The 21243-nt window shown below is 60.9% G+C and overlaps 1 protein-coding gene across 2 annotated transcripts in view; it reads left to right on the top strand.

The window, feature by feature from the left end:
• ZNF423 (zinc finger protein 423) overlaps nucleotides 1–18817 on the top strand; it is a 252049-nt gene extending 233232 nt beyond the window's left edge. For both annotated transcript variants that reach the window (XM_090260364.1, XM_090260365.1), the window contains one exon: nucleotides 18216–18817. In XM_090260364.1, coding sequence (XP_090116490.1) covers nucleotides 18216–18245 — 30 coding nt within the window. In that variant the 3' untranslated portion in view covers nucleotides 18246–18817. The remainder of the gene's footprint in view (nucleotides 1–18215) is intronic.
• Nucleotides 18818–21243: the final 2426 nt, after the last annotated feature.

Raw genomic sequence — 21243 nt, 5'->3', positions numbered from 1 at the left:
CCCATCAACCTCTAAGGCAGATCCTCAAATGCCGAGAACCTCACTAAATTATAGCCTTAATGAGTCACTATTTTCTGCAATTAATGATTTTAATTACAGACCACTTAAATGTGGAAGTGTTGTAGCAACGCCAAATCTCTGCAAATAACGGCTTTCGTTAAGTAACTCGAATGGCAATTTTCTGGCTTTGTGGGAAGAGGGTTTTCAGGCGTGGAGGTCTGCACCGTCGTCCTGCTGCAGCTGGGGCTGGCGGGCGCGTTCTCGTCCTCGGGGTGACATGTCGGGCTAGGTGGTGCTGCCGGAGACGGGCCTGGTCCCTGCCGGGCCTGCATGCACCCCCCCACCCCTCCGGCCGTGTGCCATTCGAGGTCCTGTGTGGGGCGTGAGGCGGGGTGGACGCTGCAGAGGCCAGGACTTCGAGTCTCCCTTCCTACCCATTTCTGGGTGCCTTGGCCCCGGCCCGCGCTCTGGGTCCCGTTCTCCTCCACTGTGCCGGGCTCTGAGGTGGGCAGTGTGCGGGTTTGTTTGGGGGTGTGAGAGAACTCTGTAAGCCACGGACTCTGACCATGTCAGGCCCGCTGGCCTTGCTGCTCCAGCCGCGGGCCTGAGCAGGTGAAGGCGGGGGGGCCCCGCTGAGCCCCTCGCCAAGGGCGGGCTGACCCAAGAGGAGGGGCAGGCTGTTCCCGTGCAGCCCAGCCGTCTCCGAGTCCCGCAGACACCTCTGTGGCCACAGACGCTGGGCAGGGAGGGCACCCCCTCTCCTTCCTAGAGGCTCACTGCGCCCCTCTCTTTACCGCCACCGAGGGAGCCGTGAGGCCGTGTGCAGACTGCCAGCTGAACAGGGTTGGCCTCCGGCTGGGCGGACCGGGCGCCTCTGAAGCTGGACGAGAAGCAGAATGGCCGCCGCCCCCGGATGGATCCTTGGTGTGCGCCAGCCTTTGTCTCCACACGGCCTGTGAAGTCAGAGCTCCGATCTCTGCTTACAGACACGGGAGCCGACCCTCCCAGAGCCTGAGTGGCTGGCCCAGGGTCGTCGGCACACGGCAGAGCCACGTGCAAAGCCCCATTGTCTTGGCCACCAAGGCAAACAGAAACCCTCCAAAGTTTACATGAGCTGCCATTTATATGAGCTAGTGGATTGAAATGAGGCCTGCGGTGCTGAACTAGAAAAAGCCTTCATGTCAGGGGACCCAGGAGCTATTTTAGTAGTTGGGCCAGGCAGGTAGCACGCGCAGCAGCGGCCGGGGACGTGGAGGAGCCTCCAGCGGGTGGGCCCAGGTGGGAGCGCCTGGGCCCGGGGCCCGTTCGGCGGGGCCAGGCCTGGGCGTGGAGGGTCCTGGGCTGGAGCGTGAGGGCGTGAGCTCAGCTCGGGGCCAGGCCTCGGGAGGGGGCTTCAGTCCAGTGGGGGCAGGGCCTCCTAAGACCTCAAGTTCCTGGTGCTGGTGCCCAGCCCCCTCACCCCACACCTTACAGACCCTTTGGGCCTGCCGAGCGCTGTCACAGGGAGGCTGGGGCTCTTCTGGCCTCTGGTGCTTACTTGCGGCATTTTACAACCCTCAGGGATGGGGCCAGGCGGGGCGCTGGTGGGCTGCCGCATGCCCATGCCCAGGACTCTGGGCGCCCTCGGTGACAAACGGAAGAGCTGCAGGGAACGCTTCCGGAGTGGCCCGTGGTGGCAAAGTGGCCAGTCAGCCTTGAGTGGATGTATTTAAAGGATTAGCTCACGCTGTCTGCTCGCGTGTGCCCAGTCATGCCGCTTGCCGCTCAATGATCGCCATTGATTAAAAGCAGAGCTGGTTATTCTAACAAGCGGTCCAGAGCCCTTCCGATGCGGCCGGCTGGGCCCCGCCTGGTGGGTGGATGCTGGTGCCCAGCCAGGGAGGGTGCCTGTGAGCCGGGGTGGGCTCTGCGCTCCACTGGGGTGCCGTCTTCCCAGCCTCTGAGAGCACTGGGTTCCACCCCTTCCCTCTATGCCTGTTCATGTAAGAAGCCTTTCCTGAGTGCCTGTTACGGGCGCTGACCTGGGTAGACGGCAGGCCTGCGCTCACGGAGCTGACGTTCTGTGGGAAACACCTCGGCTGAGTCAGGAAGTGCAGGAACTGGGTCATTTCACGTTATGGGATTTTGAAGACAATAAAAAACTGCAGTGATGGAGAGTGTGTGTGCGTGTGTGTGTGTGTGTGTGCGTGTGTGTGTGCGTGTGCGTGTGTGTCGGGGCAAGGGTGAGGGCACACTGGGAATGAAAAGTTGGGCCTGGTGTGCAACTGAATCCTGAAGGTTGAGAAAGAGCCAGTGGGAGGGCGGGGCTCAGGGTTCTTCCAGGAAAGGGGAGAGCCAGTGCAGAGGCTCAGAGGCATGGGCAGATTTGGGGCGTCCGAGGAACAGAGGAAAGGGCGGCGCGGCTGGAGGGGTGTGAGCGAGGCAGACGGCCCTGCCTTTTTGCTTCCTCCTTCCGGGCTCGCCGCTCAGAGGCAGGCGTTTCCAGGATGCGTCTGCCTCTGCCAACCCCTCTGCTTGAACGCCCTTCCCTTCTCAGGCTTCGGGGCCCAGCTCTGGCTCCGTCTCGGGGAATCCCTCACTGATCCTTCTTCCTCCGGCTTCTTCAGCCCTAGATTTAACCCCTGATCCCTTGGCCAATACAGATTTTAATAACTACGTCTACTCCTGAGTTCCCACTCTCACCTGGGTTTTTATTGAGTGAAGATTCCCCCTGCCATCCATCCATCATCCACCCATCTGTCCATCATCCACCCCATTTATCCATGCACCCCAATCCATCCACCTATCCATTCATCATCCACCCACATACCTATCTATTCATCCATCCACCCATCCACCTACCCACTCACCCACCCACCCACCCACCCACCGGTCCATCCATCCATCCATCCGTCCATTCCCTTATGTCTTACCATGTTTCTTTCAATTCCTACAAAGGAGGAGAACAGAAAAAAGAGGCCACAAGCAAGGAGGGGAGAAAAGGCAGGAGCTCTGTCACTGCAGATGCCAGGGCCCCTTAAACACTCCTGGTCCTGTAAGACGGGTAATCGCGGCGCCGGTTTCCCGGCCTCCTCGTGCTGCTGCCGTCAGATCCAGCCGGATAATTATAACTAAGAATAATTAAAAGTTAGAAGTGCTCTAGGCACATACTTAGCATTTGACTCTTTGGCTGAGCTTTCTGTGAGCAGCAGCAGCGTCTTCCTCCTTCCTGCTTTGAAGACAGCCCGTCGGTGTCACCCACCACTGCGGGGGGACCGGGGCCGGCTGGGCCTGGCCCTGGGGGCGTGAGGGCGGTGTCAGTGACAGCCGCAGTGGGGTCATCCCCAGACCGCCCCCGCCCCCATTGTTTTCTGCCGCTGACATCCGCACCTCTCTGGCCCCGGTTTTCTCATCTGTGAAATGGGCTAAGACCTCCTGCCTCGGGCTGTTGTGAAGACGGTGTGGCTACATGTGCAAGAAACACTTAGACTAGGAGCTTTCCCGTGGGCAGTGGCGGCGCATTTCAGAGCAGGCCCTTTGTGGGTCCCGCCTTGCCCACGAGGGCAGGGAGCCAAAGCCCAGCACGGCTCAGATCCTGTTAAACGTGGCAGTGCGGCGTGGCCCTGCTGAGCCCGCGCTGTGGACACACAGCCCGGCTCCGAGTCCCAGCCCCGCTGCTGAGCAGCTTGTGGCTGCGAGCAAGTCTGACCCTCCCTGGGCCTCAGCAGGCGGGGGCGGGGGCGGGGGGCAAGGTCAGACCCTTCCTTGTGGATGCTGCAGGCCTGGAGGCCGTGGTGCCTGAAAAGCCTCCAGCTCCGGGTCCGGCGCGAGTCAAGGCTTGGTGAGCGTCGCCACCGTCATCATGGTCCTCGTGACCGTGGCCTGCGCGCCGTGAGCATCCGGTGCGCCTCTCCATTGACGCGCTCCTTCAGTCCGTCGTGCGTGGATGTGCTCAGCGTAGCCACCGGTGATTTCTGAGCACCTGCTCCGTGCCCGACGTGCGCGGGTGCCGGGGACGCACCGAGGCCCAAGTCCCTCGCGTGTTGTGGGCAGGGCAGCAGTAAGGGGTGAGGACGACCAGAAAGACTGTTGATTGTGTGTTTGAGGGATGCTGGGGTACAGTACCCTGTAATGTAGCAACAGTGCGCTAGCATCGCCGCCCTTCACAAGCCCCGTGTGACGTCCCAGGGGGCCTGGGGCCGTGGCCCCTCGCCGTGTCACCAGGTGCTGCAGGTGCCAGGCTGTGGGCGCAGGTATCCAGGCTCCAGGCTCTGTGTCCTTAGCCCTGCGGCGGAGGCAGTGGGCGGACGAGATGGGCAGACCAAGGGCAGGCCTCACCCTGGGCGGGCAGGAGTTCCAGAGGACGCTCGAGAGGCCTCACAGCTCCTAGGGCACGTGGCCGCCCTGCGCTGGACAGCTGCCGTGGTCACTGCCGAGAGGAGCGCAGTGGGGACAGGCATGGTGGGGGGTGGGGGGCTGGGCCCGGCTGTGTTGAGGCGCCTGGATGACCCCCAGAGCTCTGCCTGCCGGCGCAGTGGAGTGTGTAGAGGCCCAGGTGGGGACTTGGAGGGGAGCTGCCCCCGAGGCCCGGCTCCGGGCAGAGATGGCACTTGGAATCAGCCTCGGGCTGCCCGTCTGCCCATCGGAGCCTGTCATTCATGCCCTACGGCGGGGGGCCAGCCGCCGTTAGAGGGGCACCGTGCCATCACGGCAGATGGGTGCGGGGGAGCTGCCAGGAGCCTCGAGCCAGAGCCATTGTGTGCGCCGTGAGCCCGGCCCCTCGCCGGCGCCGCCCCAGCCAGGGCCACATGCCTTCAGTTTCTTAGAAACAGGGTCCATACCGACAACGGTAGGTGCCGTTGGGGCCCAGGCTCCCCGCGCTTGGCTCTGTGCAAAGCCCTGCCCACAGCCCCGGCTCAGAAGAGAGGCTGATGCTCTAGTCCAAGTGCAGGGAAGACGCGCGGCCTTGGGGGCCGGCCAGAGGGCGGGTCTCAGCTGCTTCTTGCTGTCACAGGGATGTGGGTGTGTGGCCTGCTCTCTGAGATGCTCCGTCCTCGCCTGGAGAGTTCTGGTAGGGACACCTGGCCCCAGGAGGCCTCGCCAGGGGCGGGGTTCGGAGTAGAATTCATGTGGCATTGCTGTCCCACATTCACAGATGGGAGACTCAATACCATGTCACACAGCTAGCACGTGGCAGGGCGGAGCCTACACTGGTGGGGACAATGAGAGCCACATGCTGCAGGCACCATGGGAGCCCTCTGCCCTGATTATCCTGTTCTGTCCTTGGGACCTCCCAGCAAGGCCGGTCCTGCTTTTTCTCCCCGTCTGCAAGAAGGGGAGACTGGGGTGCAGCGCGGCAGCAGCAGAGCTGGGGTTCCAACCTAGGCAGCCCGGCTCCAGAGCCGGAGCCCGGAGCCCCTGGCCCGAGACCGTGGCCGGCTTCTCTGTCGCTGAGCCCAGTCCGTGTTAAAAGCACGGCCTGCTTTGTCTCTCGGCACAGCGCTCTCTCTCCCCGACCTTCTGGGAGCGGCCGGCTGCCTCCTGGCAGGATGCCGGGCCTGGCGTGGCGGGGGTGTTCGGCCCCCACCCGCCGCGAGGCGAGACCTGGGTGCTCTCAGCGGAAGCCTGGAGTGCACTCTTTGGTCGAGCAGGAGCAATTACTAATGACATTTAGAAAGAAATTAATGATGAGAAATGCAAGTTGGCATTTCAGGAGTGCCCGTCAGCAGCCGCGCCACGCTCACAGGAGGGGCAGGGGCGGGGCCGTGGGAGGCGGGGCAGCAGGGACAGGGACTCATTTTGCCGTGTCAGTAATGAATGTGGCCTCTTGCCCTGCTCCTGGACTTTAGACAGAGCCAAACATGGACTGGCTGGGGTTAGTCCAGGGCCACAGTGCTGGCCGGGGGCGAGGGCAGATGATGGGTCCAGTTCGGTGTCTCTGTTCAGTGGCACCAGAAGGCGGTGGCGGCCCCCAGGGGACAGCGAGAGGGGAGGAGGTAGCCTCAGGACAGGGCCACGTGGGCTCACATCCAAGCCCTACCTCTTACCAGCCTCAGTTTCTTCATCAGCAAAACAGGGCCGTGTGGGAGATGCAACTATAAGGAGTGAGGAGCGGCAGCCCAGTCTGGGCGCACGGTAGGGGCTCGGTCATCCGCTGGCCCTCACCGTGTTTCACCGACACATTCTTAAGATGCGCAGTTTTCTCCTTACAACGGCTCTTAAACTGGTGTCCCTACTCGTGTGTTACAGCTTCGTGGGCGTACGTTTTTGTTTGTGGTACATCAGTTACCAGCCTTCTATGCTCTTTGAGATCACAGGACAGACACACTCTGGCGTCGCCGGGAAGCAGCATGGAGGACAGGAGAAAGTGAGGTGCCAAGCGCATCAGGGCAGCTTGGGTTCGTTCCCAGGAGGACGAGGGAGCGCGCGGCGACCAGGCATTATCACAGTGATATTGGACCCTCACGGCCCCCAGCCCGGGGGCTCTGGAAACGCCAAGTGGTTGTCTACCTTGCAGAAACGGAGATTTCCTGCAATTATAGTGCCTGACGTGTGTAGAGTGCTTATTAATTACCAGACATTGTCCTTAGCACTTCTGCACATGAAAACACCCAGTCCTCACAACGTTTGTGTTACTAGGTAGGGAAACTGAGGCCCAGAGCGGTTCCCTGGCTCCGCGAGGCCATGGAGCTGGTCCGTGCTGGGCCCTGGCCGCCAGCCCAGATTCTGTCCCGTTTGCTGCCACGCCAAAGGACTGGGGTTCTGGACGTTTCCGTAGGTCAGACCTGGCAGCCGCTGACATGGCCACAGCCGGCTGCCCCTTGTAGACACAGGATGTGCCCCCTGTTGGGCCCGAGCCATGCCTGTCTGCCGCGCCTGGCTCCTTACCTGGGCTCTGAGTCGGAGGCCCCCGGGCAGCACCCCGCAGTTTGCAGGTATTACCTCCTTGGGGCCTCACCGGCCGGAAGTTGTTGAGCCAGAAGTTAAACGGCTAGACACGCTCCTCCCTCGCTCCGTTCTGCAGAAATCTGAGGCTCGGCACCAGGGGCTACAGCAGGCGGCGGGCAGGGAGGAGTGGGGCCCCGGGAGGAAGTGGGGCAGGTATTCTACCCGCTTGGGTTTAGGGGAGGGAAGCGGGGCACCCCAATCTTTGGCTCAGTGACCGATAGCCCCGCTGAAGCCCGACAGCTGCATCTCTGACCTGTGGCACCACCTCAGCACCCCCAGTCTTCCCTCTGCAGCTGCCGCATCAGAAATGCGGCATCATCCGTGCCTCTGAGCTGACAGGGATGGCGAAGCCTTGTGGTTAGTGTTAATTAGGACCATTAAACAGCTGTGTCCCGTCATGCGCACTGCGAAAACGTTTACATGCATTACCTAATGGGAACCCGTCACAGGGCTGTGAGAGAGGTACTAGTCCCCCCACTTCTCCAGTGAGTGACTGATGCTTAGAGGGGTGAGGTGACCTGCCCGGGGTCACCACGCATGATGTAGCTAAGGCAGGGTTTGAACTCCAAAGCCCATCGTCTTTTCTCCAGCCCATCCTGCCTCCCACTCACATGCTTACGTATGCTCTCCTCCTTCCCCAAGAGGCACGCTCTGGCCACCACCCACTCCTCTACACATCCGTGCACCCACCCATTCGTCCACCCATCCACTTCCGTCCTTCCATCCACCATCATCTCTCCGTCCATCCAGCTGCACAGCCGTTAGTGTTCAGTGCTAAGTAACTCAGGGACTGCACCGCTTTCGTGACACTTCCTCACATACTTCCGACTCCATGCTTTCCTGCAACCCGTCCCTCCCCTCCCCTGAAACTCCATAGGTACCTATACACACACACGCACACACACACACACACACACACACACATTTCTGGTGATTTGAATGTGATGGGACAGACTGGAGATACAGAGGGTCCCTGTTTTGCCTCATGGATGCTGACGAGTTCTGCCTGCTGGTGGGGGGAAGGCGTAGGGCAGACCCGCTTAGTCGTGGTGGGCAGGCACGTGGGCCTTGACGCTGTGCCCAGGTTGTGTGGAGGTTGGCGTACAGCGAGAGGGGCAGCCAGGGCACTGCAGGCTGGGCCCCGGTCATCGTTGGCCCCGTAGGTGGGCACCTGCCACGTTGCCCTTCGCTGTGTGCCAGACTGGACTTCCTCTCCGGACGGGCAAGGGTGCACACCCAGCGTTTTCACAAGGACCATCACAATGGCTAGATGTAATCGGTCTCAGCTGCGGTTTTGCTCACTGGTGCATGCACACAATTCATCACAGCAAATTGGGTCCCTCCAAGAACTTCAGGCCCTGCAGCCGGGGGCGCTCAGCACGGGGGCCGGGCCATGTGGGCTCTGGAAGCCATTTGGGGGGTAAATGGGCCATGATTTCTGAGGGGACCACCCTCAGATTGTCTGCCAGACAGCTCTTCATCCACAGGGGTTCATTTCCTAGAAATTTTAAGGATGGAGGAAAGTTTTTTTTGTAGGGAGAATTTGGAGAATGGCAGAAAAGGGTATGATCAACATCTTAAACATCATCTGTGAAACCTAAAAGCACCGGGTTAGTGTAGGGACCTGAACATGTGTGTTTGTATCATTAGTGACCGCATGACCTAGATTTTCCAGAGCAGCCCTGATTTCACGTGTTCCATCCCAGCTGCTGGCGCGTCGTCCCGGTGTTTGGCTGGTGAAACGGGAGGACTTTGCGTGGAGCCGGGTGCTCTCCCCAGATATCCGTGAATAAATACTTAAAGTTCTAAAGGCCTGAACGTTTTTAGAAACTGTCAAGGGAAAAATGTTCTCCCAGTTTCATTTCTTTTTTTTTTTTCTAACATGGCAAAATGTTTAGTGTCTGCAAGTGGGCTTCCCCGCTGTCCAGTCGCCGGGGCGGGACACCTCCGTCCAGCCGGGTGTGAACGCTGCCCAGCTCCTTCCTGGGCCTGGCCCCAGGGGCCGTGCCCTTGACCGCAGCCCGGACTCAGGCACCGCGGAGGAAGCCCCACCCAGCTCAGGGGCGGCGGAGGTCTCGTGCTGTGCCAGCCCACGCTCAGCGGGCGCCCTGACCCTGGGGGCTGCAGCCAGAGGCGGGAGGGCAGCTGCTCAGGACCCATCCCTCCCACCCTGCCCTCCCATCTGCTCACCCTGTGGGACCGCGCCCAATTATTTTTAAAGCTTGTGATAAAATACACATTAGATACATACACATAATAAAGTATGTAAGTAAAATAAATATGAGGTAAACTGTTAGTGTAAGTAAATATAAGATAGATAAAAATGCCCATAACGAACTGGACTGTCTTGGCCGTGTGTCAGCGCACAGGTCAGTGGCAACCAACACCATGCACGGAACTCTGTTCAGCTTACAAAATTGGAAGTCTGTCCCCACAAAACACTAACTCCCCAGCCCCGGGCGCTCATCAGTCTGCTCTCCGCCTGTGAATCTGACCCCTCCAGGGACCTCACAGAGGGGGAGCCATGTGGCACTTGTCACTGCCTGGCCGTCGCCCCAGGGAGGGTAGGGCAGGGGCGGGAGAGGGGTCTCCAGTTTTCCTCTCTCCGACCCTGTCCGTGGAGGGTTTGCTTGGCCGCCCTCGCCGCCAGAGCTGGATGGCTGTCATTTCAGGGTCCTCGCTGTGTCCTTAGCACGTGCAGGCTCTGCGATGACATGTGAGGAGCAGCCGAGAGCCGAGAGCCTCGGCTGGGAGACAACCCGCTCCGTGCAGGCAGAGCAGGTGGGGGAAGCACACCTGTGCAGGTGTCACGGCTGCAGCACGTGGGCGGGCATCAGCAGGGGGCGCTCGGGGCAGCGGGGATGGCCGAACTTTGCGGGGACCTGGGGGGGGGCGGGTGGAGGCTTCCGGGCCAGCAGGCTCCAGGTTGAGTAGACTTTCAGGACCATGGACAGGGGTCGGGGCGTCTCCTGGGTGTGGTTGGCACGAAGGGGATTAGCAGAGGTCTCTCCCTTCCCTGCCTCTTGAGGAGAGGACTTAGGCCTTGCCTCTTGGCTTCCCATTGCCAGGAAGCGGAGCCCCAGCGGGAACCCAGCCCACTGGCACGTGGGGGCTGGGACCATGGGGTATCCGTGTGTGAACATGTGTGGTCCTGGGATCGTGGGGTAGCATTTGCACCTGGCCTGGCTGCACTCACCTGCAGGGTGGACCCGACAGCACCTGCCCCTGGTCTGGAGGCCTCCGCCCAGGCCGGCTGCACACGGCAGAGGAACCCGCCCAGCGCAGCGGGGTCTCCCGACACCCGTGTGTTAGCCCACCCACGGTTGCTGCAAGTCTGCCGCCCCCGTGAGAACCGCTCCAGTCTTCCCCAGGGCTCGGTGCACATTCTTTGACCCCCACTAGAACAGCAGGTGTATTTTGAGGTGGGAGGAGAGACCCTGCTCTTGGTCTTGGGAGCCCGTCCACCCAGCGTCATTTTTAATGGACTTCTCTCTTTAAAGAACTCTTCGTGGGTCCCCCTCAGGCTCTGTGGTGGCGTGGGTGCTTGGACTCCTTTCAGGGGTCTGACTCAGGCTCTTGCAGGGTAGGGGACCGTGTCTAAGTTTGTATTTGAGATGAGGTGTCCCCCAGGACCCTGGTCCCAAGCAGACACTTGGCTGATGTGGTCAGAAGGGACTTCCCAGTGACCCAGGGCGTAGGCAGGCCAGGGCAGTGTCCCCACCCAGGAGGTGCCACGGTCACAGGAGGGAACTCACGGTCACCTGGCACTCCTTAGCCAGAACCCTCGATTCTTGGTCCTTAGGCCCAAGGCGGCCAGGTCCCCTGGCCCCAAGAGGCCCAGCCACTGGGGACTTCTGCTTCCCTTTGAGAAACGGCAACACTCGGATTAACTCAGGACTCAGGGTCCAGCGTGGCCCCTGCTGCTGCGAGGGGCAAATCCGAAAGCAGCCTGGGAAAGCCGTCATCTCCCGGTGCTTGTGATGGCAGCCACAGGTCACCGCGTCACCTCGCAGCACCGCCGACCCGCCCACAGACAGACCGACCGGGCCCCGTGTGACGACGGGCGGTCCTCGGTCCCCTGCCCCTCGGGACAGCTGCTCTCCGTTCCCTCGTTTTGCTGGGCGCCTCTGAACGGAGTCTGTTTCCAGGCCGTGTTCCTACTAGAAGCCCTCAGGTCCCCCTAATAATCTATCCTCGGGGGGCTTTCGTTTCCAAAGCTCAGAAGGACAGAACCAGACCCTCTGGGAGTTGGTTGGGATTTTTCTTTTTTAACATCATTATTTTCTCCCTCATTTTCACTCGCGGGAGGATGTTTTCTCGGTCATGGAATTAGTTGTTGGCCAGGCCACCTTCTCTGGTTTTGTGTTCTGGGTGCCGCAGGGCGCTGGTGAGAGCGGGCTTGGGGAAGGGCACCCGCCTCCCGCCTGGGCTCAGGGCAGCGAGAAGAGAATCCCACGGCCAGCCTCTTTGGGGAACCCTCCAGCAAAGGCGGTCTGGGTCACGCGGCCCCTCACACGTCTCCAGGTGACTGCTAGGGCCCACTTGTGGTCCTGCACAAAGCAGCAGACACCCCTCCCTCCAGGCCAACACCACGGCTCCCAGGAAGTGGGGACCTCCCTGTAGGCCAGGAGTTCTGGATGGATTTGCTCACATGAGAGACAGAGAGACAGACGTCCCCGGCTGAGCGGGTGCGAGGCTCACTTCCTGCTGCTCTGGAGTGGCAGACGACAGCCTGTCTTCTGTCTGGGAGACAGGGCCGGGCAAGCTTCACACACGTCCCCCCCCACGGAGGAGCGGCCTTGGCCCCCAAGGAAGCCCCAGGCCTTTGTCCCAGGCCAGTGGGTCACCAGCTGCACCCAGGACCCTGATGCCAAGGTGGGGTGTCACTGGCACATGGCACCCCTTTTCTTGCCATTGGTGTGAATGGGGTAATGCTGGCTGGCTGGGTGGGGGCCACGGAGAAAGCGGGGTGCATACATGTCAGGGCCGGGCTCCCGGGGAGGGAACCTTTGCCATCACTCACCCCTAATTTTAATGACATGCATTAGCTAAATAGCATTCCAAGTATTCACTCGGTGCTGTTTATGGTGTGCTCTTGAGTGCGCTTACCGTTTGTCAGAAGTGCAAACTAGCGAACATACGAGCCTTTAAGACAGGCCATCTGTTCGTCTTAGACCCTTGGACGATTGTCAAATTCTTCTAAAAATAAGTGTTCGTAGCAGAGGGCCCAGGTGATACACAGCAGAGAGGGAAACGGAGCTGCCTGCGCCGCGCCCTCCCCGAAGGAAGAGGTAGGCTACACATGTGCGTGTGTGCACGTGTGTGCACGTGTGCATGTGTGCTGGGGAGGGTTGGAGGTGACCCAGGAAGGGAGCAGAGGGAGATGCAGAGCATGAAGGCCCCGCTGACACGTCCCATTGGCTGAAGGTGTGCGCTTCTCCCTCTCCCCAGCCTCTTGTGTAACTGCAGCTCAGATACCTTCAATGGCTCCCCATGGCCCAGATTTAAGGGCAGGCTGCCTCGTCTCGCACCGGGGAGCCTCATCAATACGGCCCCCACCTTCCTCTCCCGCTGTCTCTGTGGCACAGACCCTGTGCTCCTGCCAAGCTGAATTATTCATCGCTCCCCCAACATATGCTGCACTTTTCACGTTTCCCAGGCAGAGCAGTGCTGTGATTGCGCCCGGGCTCGGCTCGAGCCGCCGGGGCCCGCTGCAGTGCATCGGCGCTCGGGACCTCAGCTTTCCCGTCTGTGAAATAGGGATGATGATAGTGCGGGACTGCCCGGCTTGTCGTGAGGCTTTCATGAGTTAATGATGCAAAGGGTGAAGAACGGGGCGTGGCGCGCAGGGAGCACGGACAGATGTTAGCTGTGACCGTCCTGGATGTCATCAGCATGTCGGTGCCCTCGTCGGGATGGTTCCTTCTCCATGGGCAGCGTCTCCGTGTGCACCTGCGTACACACACACACACACACACACCCAGAGCAAAGTGGCCTCAAAGGGCAGCTGGGAGACCTGGTCTTCCCTGGGCATCTTCCAGTCCAAAGCCCTCTCGCCCTGGCCCTCTACCCCCTCTGTCAGCTGTGAGCTTGTATAGGCCTGACTCCATCTTCTGCCCCCCACATGGGGCCAGGGTCCATACTTGTTAGTGAACAAATAAGAGCCCCACCAGGCTGGGCGGAGTGCAGCGCTGGCCGGAAGGATCTCCCCCTTCGCCTGGAAGCTGAGTCTTCCCGCAGCTCCGACAGGCTCTTGGACTTGGCCCCTGCTCCGGAGATGGCTCCTTGTAAAGCCAGCCTCCGGGGCGCAGCCTGGTGGTGGGCTGTGGGAACCACAGTCTCTTGTCCCAACCCAGAACCACAGGGAGGGGACGTGGGGTACAGGTGAAGCTGGGTGGGCTCTGCTGGTGGCGTGAGCAGGGTGGGTGGGGTGATCTGGGTGTGGGGGCTGTGTCCCTGCATCCTTGGTCTGCCACAGGGACCTGCGGGCTGAGGCTTCGGACCTTCTCCTGTGCTTTTTGAGAGTAAGGGTCCCCACCCCCCTTCATGAACTGAGAGCTCCTCCCGGGAGGGGGCTGAGGCCCAGTGGGTCCGGACTGAGGGAGGGAGGGAGTGAACAGACGGATGAGTGTACACCTCCCTCCCCCAGCGCCCCGCTCCTCGCCGGACACCCCACTCTGTCCCGGGGTGGGGGGGAGCAAAGCAGTGCATTGTGGGCACTGAGGTGGTAGCCAGGGGGCTGTGGGCCATGGGGAGGCACTTCTGAGACGCCTGCTGCCCTGGGAACGGGGACAGGCGCAGTGCAGAGACCTCAGCAGCCCTGAGCAGGAGCTGGGAGACAGCTCCTCTGTCCCTCAGGCCCCCGTGAGGCCCCTTTGCAGAGCAGCCTGGCTGGTCGGGAGACTGCCCCGGATGCCGTCCATGGAGATCCGCGGGTACGGACTCCAATCCAGGCCTGGACCTTCTCTCTGATCACCAGGGCGTCTGAGGAAGAGGGCTCTGACCTTAGCACCCTGCCCCCACGCCTGCCCCGGACGTCAGGGGACTTGCTCAAGGCCACGTGGCTGGCGAGTGGTAGGGCTAAGATTCGAACTCGGGGCTCAGCCCATGTGCCCTGAGGTCACCCCGGCAGGGCAGCGTGGACGGGGCACTTGCTGTGGGCAGGGAGGGGCTGGGACCTTACTGGAGGGACAGGTGACAGCGACACCTCAGAGCCAGCCAGCTGCAGCGCAGGGAAGTCCTCTCCAGCCCGCGCCTGTGCACCCCGGGTGAGCGGAGAACACTCTCGCTGCTCCACGGACAGCTTTGCCAGGCCACGGGGCTGCCTGTGCCCTGAAGCACCCCATTCCCCGCTCCGTGACCCTGCAGGGAATGGGTGTCAAAGGGAGATCAAGCTGGTTCCAGACCAAGAGGCAGAAAACAGCCAAAACATGAGAGAAATCCCTGCTGCGGGGCCGGATGGGGGGTTCGCGCGCCGGTGTGCGCCCGTGCGTGCCTGGGGCAGGGAGCGGGCTGAGCCCGGGACGCCTCCTGGGGCCTGTAGAACCAGAGTGGGGCTCCTCCTGAACCCCTTGCTGGCCCGTGCCGGTGTGTGTGGGTGCTTTGAGAAAAACGTCCACCAACAGCCTTCTGACACGCCCCCTCTGTGCCCAGGACATACCCGGGCTCGGGCTCGGGACGGGAGTCATTTTGCTGCTGGAAGCCCGGCAGGTTTATCAATGAATGAATGAGTGAGGAGTGAATGGCCCACTGTGTAAGGGAAGCTGAGGGCGTGACAAAGGGAGCCGGGGCCTGAGCTCTTTGCTGAGCACTTGCAGAGAGAGGACCCCCACTAGGGCCCAAGCCCTGACATGGACAACGACATGCCAGCCCCTCTGCCCATCACTAACTGGTGTCCTGGGGGCAGGTGGCCGAGGACACCAGGCAGAGGCGCCGGCGACAGGCCCCAGCTGAAGCCTCCGTCCCTGAGAGCCGCGTGCACACGCTCTGCGCTGCCAGCCGCAAACCAGCGCCACCCCCCCCGCTCCTGGCCCCCCGTTTCATTTCCCTCACCTGCTTCCCGGCCCACACCTGCATCTCCCTGGCAGGCAGAGCGGCCCACGTGGGTGCCAGGCCCCCCCTCCAGGCACCTTCCAGTGGTGCCCGGCTCCACCCTCCTTCCCACCCCCGGCCTTTGCAGTAAGTGTTCACCTGCGGGGCCGGCAGCATCTTTAAAAACGATTTCCTTCCTTCCCCAAAGGGGCTAAATATAGCACAGGCATAAATAGCGAAATAGACATTAAGCCAAACCACCCTCGTGCGGGCCTTGCCGGGCGGAGGGCACTGAGTAAGGAGGGCAGGGGAGGCTCTCGGTCCCGCCGAGCGCGGCTCCACGCCACAGAGGACACCATGGCTCCCTCAGGGTTATCGAACGGGGCCCATTGGTGCTGGCTGCTCGGCGCACAGGTGTGCTGGGTGACTGCTGAGTCCTGGGGACATCTGCCGCCCTTCCAGAGAAGGTGCCCTCTGCCAGCGGAGCACCCCCACCACACACACACTGCCTGGGTGGCCCTGACCGATGTCCCTTGCTGAGCCGCCATCTGCGCCGTTCCTCCCACACAGACGTCTGGGTGTCTGTCTCAGGCCCCTCGAGGGGGATGGGCCCAGCTGGAGCCCCCCCTGCCCCCCGCCGCGCCCAGAGCGGAGTATCCAGCAGGTGCGTGATAACGCAGCACTGACTGAATCCTGGGGCTGGTCCCCTCGGGGCCTCTGGTGCCGACATTTCCATCTGCTGTGACATCCTGGGCCTTTGTTCTCCCAGAGCTTCACCTTCTGTCTCAGAACCCTCTTGGAGGAAGTTCTTTCTTGAGTCTGACCGTAGAAGTGCCTGCTGCTGCTCCTCAGGAGGGAAGCTCACTGTTGTTTTCACCTGACCCCTGGCATTGTCCTCACCGGTGGCCGCCGGCGCTGGCTTCTGTGCCATCAGCCCCAGGGTGCACCGCAGCAGGTCATGACTGTCACAGTGGCCCTGCACTGGGCCTCCTGGCAGGAGGCTGCTTTGTTATTCGGAGATGCCCAGACATCCTCTCTCCCCATGCTGGTGGTGGGTGGGCCTCTTGGACTGTGTGGCAATCAAATATCCTCTGGCTTCCTGCTGCCTTTGCAACGAAGGCCACATTCGGGGCCGCCACCATTCATAGTCAACTCACAGTCCTCTGTGTGACCTCTGCCAGGGTCACCCCACCGCTGCTGCGGTCCCGTGGTGCCAGGCCCTAGGGACCAAGCTTTGGGAACAGGAAGTCATCCACATTTATCTGCCTAACATGCCTCCTCTCCTGCCCCTGTTCCCCCACAAATAAAGAAAGGCCGGACCACACAGGCTGGCACAGGCCACGCGGCACCTCGCTGACGGGCAGTGGGCCAGCTGGGCCGGGCTGAGGGTGCCCAGCATTGGGCTGGGTGCGGTGGGGCCGAGAAAGGCAGTGAGCCCCTGGCCCGCAGCTCTGCAGAGCAGGTCAGTCTTGCAGTCAGGGGACACGGGGATGTGTGGGAGGTGGGCCAGCAGTGCTGCAGGGATGGGACATGGCCTTCTGACCCGATGCCCCCAAGCATGGCTTGGCTGAGAGGGAGGAGAGAGAAGGTGGGAACAGCCTCCGCAAAGGCTTGGAGCTAGGAGGATGGGCTGGCTCCCTGCGGGACTGCCTGGCTGTTCCTGCTCAAGTGCAAGGAGAGGTGCCTGGGCTGGAGGGGGGGCGTTCCCATGGAAACCACTGCAGCCCATCTGTGGGCTCAGACAACCCGCCTGGTGCCTCCGGGTCCGCGACACCCCGCCGAGGTGCCAGGCCACGCTGGCGGAGGCGGTGCTTATGTCTGGTGCGGACAGTCCGTGGATTGGGGTGCCGTGGGTGTGGGGTGCCAGGAAGCCTGCCTTCTTGCCCACGCCCCTCGCTCTCTTGGATTCCAGCTGCCCCCCCCCCCACTTCCTAGATGGGTGACCTTGGGCCAGAAACTGAGCCTCATTTTTCTCATCTCACTGTGTTCTGCTGCTGTGAGGACTGAGAAAAGGTACCTGGGACGGCACGCAGCATGTGTGGGCGCCCCGGAGCCCAGGGAGGGAGGCCAGCAGCCACCTGTGACCTGACTGGGGGTGCTGACAGCACCAGGAGGCAGCAGCAGTGCCTGCGGGGGAAGCTGCTGCCACACCGGCCCTGGGCCTGGGGCTGGGGGTGTCCCCCGGCCCCCAGGGCCCTCACAGCCCTGGCCTGAAGCCCTGGAGGGAGACAGGGGACCACGTGTGACCCCTGGTGGTCATCGGCAGAGCTGCAGGCGGGGGTCACCCAGCCCCAGAGGAGACACTGAGCCCTGGGGGCATCCAGGTCTGGGAAGCTGCTCCCTGCTGTGACGGGCAGCCCCAGGTAGATGTGGCTTTTCTCCAGCTGCTGGGGTTGACCCCCACCTGAGGCTTTGATGAGGCAGGTCTGCATCTGGAACGTGCACCACTGGAAATAAAGTGCCGGTTCTTAGGGGCCAAGTCCCACGCGCGGCCCCAGGCCACTGGCTCCTGTGGAAACAGGCTGCACAGCTGGCCTGCTGTGGGCACAGCTTTGGTGACAGGGAAGTGCTTGGCCGGGGGGTCCCCTGGGCCCTGGATTCGCAGGTGAATCTGGCTAAACTGCACAGTGTTCTAACCAGAGAGCTAGCTGTCCCACGGCCGAGTGGGCAGACGCCCATCCTCAGCGCCCGCCCTGCTGGGTGACTGTCCCCTGCCCCGGCCACAGGCACCACGGCCCCCTGCTGCTTCGGCAGGTCTGTGCCGCTGGGGCGCTGCTTGGCGGGACAGCTACCTGGCCCTCAGGCCTCCGCCCTCCGCTGGGCTCGGAGCAGCTCCTGGGGTGGACCAGACGGGGGTGTGGGGGAAGCCTGCCAGCAATCAGATACAACTTCTCATTGTTAGAGCAGAAGGGAGCTGGAGAGGCGAACAGAGACGTTCGTAATTCCCACCGCCTCCCCGGCGTTTCCCGTCTCCCTCCATAGAGCCGTCCCCACGGTAAGACGCAAACAGTCTAAAAAAAAAGACAATTTCTGGGGAGTCCAGGCTGGCAGCAACAGGACTGATGCCCAGGCCCCACACCGACCACGTGGCGTCTTGGCAGCTGCGTCCCCGGGGCACGCTTTCCTGGTTGCATTTTGTTTTTGGGATAATTGGGGGGCCGCTCTGCTGCCCCGGGCGCAAACGCACGGCGCGGGAGGGGCCGGGCGGGCGCTCCATCCTTCTGCCCTCACCGCGTCTCCTCTCTTCGCCTTTGCAGAATCACACCATGAGCCAGCACGCGCAGTGAGGGACCGCTCGACAGGACACCTCTCCGCAGAAGGCTTGCCGGGGACGCCGTGCGGAGGGCCATTTGAACATTACATCCAATCAAAGTGTCATTTGCAACCCAGATGTAAAACTCTAATGATTTGGCCATGAGGCGCTGCTATTATAAGCAGCTGGAAATGAATATTAATGGCAGAGATTAAAAGTATTCCATGCTCAGTATTTTTTATTGCCCTGCTCCAGCTAGTGTGCTTTTAGAGTTTCTGCCGCAGACTACATTTCTAGAGTTAGAGAGACCCGCTTTCTGAGGCTATTGTCCTTTGTTACTTCATGTATTATATTGATAGTTTTAAAAAAAAAAGAAAAGGATTAGTGTGATTTTTTTTTTTTTTATTTGCTTCTTTTTCTTTCTTTTTTTCTTGTTTTTCTCCCCCTGCCCCCTTTCGGTTAACTACTTTTTAATTGCAGTTCTAGGTAGTTGTGCATCGTGACGTGATTGCTTGGCTATTGTCTGAATATTTCCTTTTCATTTTTTAATTAAAGACTAATGCTTTGATTGGATTTGCCAGTTCACCGGACAGTGATTAAAACTATGTAATGACTATAATCGGTTTCAGTGCAACTGGGTGGTCTGCTTTTAAATGTCACTTAATCTGGCCTCCGTAACCAGTGCGGTTCAGTAAAGGGATCCGTGCAAGATGGGCATCACTGCCTGGTTCTCTCCTGCCCAGCCTGGAGCCGTGAGAGGGCGGGGAGCTGCTGTCACCCATGGGGCGTGTCCTCGGAATTCCCGTGGGGTCTCACGTGCCCCCGGTGGACCTGCACAAAGCAGACCCAGCCTCCCTGGGGAAAGAAGAGTACCAGCTAGTGCTCGCTCAGTCTGAGGAGCTAGTCACTGGGCCAGAGGGATGAAAAGCACCCTTTAAGATGAGATACTCCAGTTTCCTCTTTTATGGGTGGGGACACTGAGGCCCCAGGGTAAGTGGGCGGCTTTTCCAAAGTCACATAGCAGGTTGGTGGCTTACACGCTCATCCACTTTGTTCCTTGTTTCTCTCCCTTGGGACGGCCTCCCCAGATCCTGGGTGTCGGTGGTCCCATGACTACCCCTCTGTGGCCAGGCCTCCAGGCAGGCTTAGCTGTGGCTCAGGCAGGGGGCTGGGGCCGAGGCTGGGGTGCAGATCAGAGTCACGTAGGAGGTCGAGGCGTGTCCAGGACCCCACTGAGGCTGGGTTCCCGCTCTCGGGGCCCACCTGCATTTGCACGCCCTGCGGATGGGTGTCTCCTGACACTTGGCACCTTCCACACTTTGCTTGCCTCACCCCCTCCTGGCCCTGCTGGCACCCCCAGGGCCCACCCAGCAGCCTGGGCTCCCACACTGCCCTCACGCTGGCACTCGGCTGGTTGGCCAATCAGAGGCCAGGGCCTCAGACCCTGCACGGGGAAGCCCTTCCTTGTTAACTTTTCACGAGGGGCAAGAAAATTGGTTATTACCCTCTTCAGAGCGGAAATGAAACAGGCAGACAGATTGCACCTAATTATAATGTAATCCTAAGTCACGGGCGTGGAATTTGGAGCAGTTATGCCCAGTGTTTTCTGATTCCCATAACCAGGGGCTTCTGCTGGCCCGGAAGAGTTCCCCTCCCTGCCACCTCCCCTGATGTTCCCACATGGGCAGGGCATTTTGTTTTCAAAAAGGCATTTGACACCTACAAGTCACAGCAGACTCCCACCTGGGCCGGACACAATGCAGCTGTCCCCCTTACAATTCAGGGCTCTTGCCCCTGGAAGCCCAAGGCAGCGAGCTCCAGTTCTTAGCCCCTTGGAGACTGGGCCGTCTCAGGGGACAACTTCAAGGTGTGCATCCGTGTTCCCCAGTGGGGCTGAGGCTGGGGCCAGGCTGCCCTGCTTCTGCAGCCGGGCCTGCTGCGCGACTGGTGCCGAGGCCGTGGGCAGGACCCGCCTGTGCCGGGCTCCCCAGACCACTGTCTCTGGGCCCCCGCCAGCCCAGATTCGTCCCGAACCCCACGGAGCCCAGGTGAGCCCTCAGTAAGTACCAGCGGAAGATTTGATTTGACGGTTGGTGGCGTAGGGCTAAATTAGTCACTGCCCCCATTAAAAATACAGCAGGGGGTTTAAGAGCTTTTCACGCCATGTGGGAATCAGCAGTGAAGCCGGCGGCTGCCTAGGGTAAGGAGAGAGGCGGCCTAGGGGACACGAGGTAATGAGGTTTATGGCGATGGCAAAGCAGCCAGGGAACCCCACTGACTCCCCCTTGCCCCGGCCCCATTGTTCTCCGGCTGCCTCTGCCCCCCCACTTCCGCCGAGAGCCCCTCGTGACTTCTTGCAGGGAGGGGGCTCACAGCGGGAACTCGGAGGCCCTTTCTGGGACTGTATTTGGCGGTATTTGGGAGCGGTGTGGGACTGGAAGCCTGTGCTCAGGGACACCCCACCTTCCCGTCAAAGGAGCTGGAGCTGGGATGAGCCTGTTTTTGTTCAGGTTCAAGGGGCCTGGGACGCTCACTGGGAGGCCTACAGGAAGGGACGCCTCTGGGGACTGAAGCCTCAGCAGCGGCATGGTCATGGTTAGAAGGATGCTCCAGCCCAAGGGCAGAGCAGGAAGTGGCAGCGGCAAGTGGCTGAGGTGACCCGAAGACTAGGGTTCGTTGTCGCTGTGTTTTGCATGTGCAAACTGTCAGTATCTCGTGGCTGTGTGGGCAGGAGCATGTTGCCCAGGCTGAGACATGGCCCCGGGACCCCTGGGCCTCAGACCACTGCCATTGGGTACCTGCCTAGAGCTTCTGGAAGCAGGTGGGTAAGGGTTCGGTCTCCATGGAGAAGCTGCCGTAGGAAGAATCTTCACGTTCCCTCGACCACAGAGAATAAATCCAATGCCCCTCTGAACTCACTGGTTCACATGTGATTTCCCACCTGACTTGTTGGTTCCTTCTAAAGCGTGCGTTCCTGGCATAGCCTCTGCACCCAAGGAGTTCCGTAAACAGGACCGAGACTTCAGTCCATT

Source organism: Furipterus horrens, unplaced genomic scaffold (assembly GCF_987537825.1).
Source record: "Furipterus horrens unplaced genomic scaffold, mFurHor1.1.pri manual_scaffold_13, whole genome shotgun sequence".
Lineage (NCBI taxonomy): Eukaryota > Metazoa > Chordata > Mammalia > Chiroptera > Furipteridae > Furipterus > Furipterus horrens.
The sequence above is the reverse complement of the archived record's forward strand: the minus strand, read 5'-3'. Positions and strand labels throughout refer to the sequence as shown.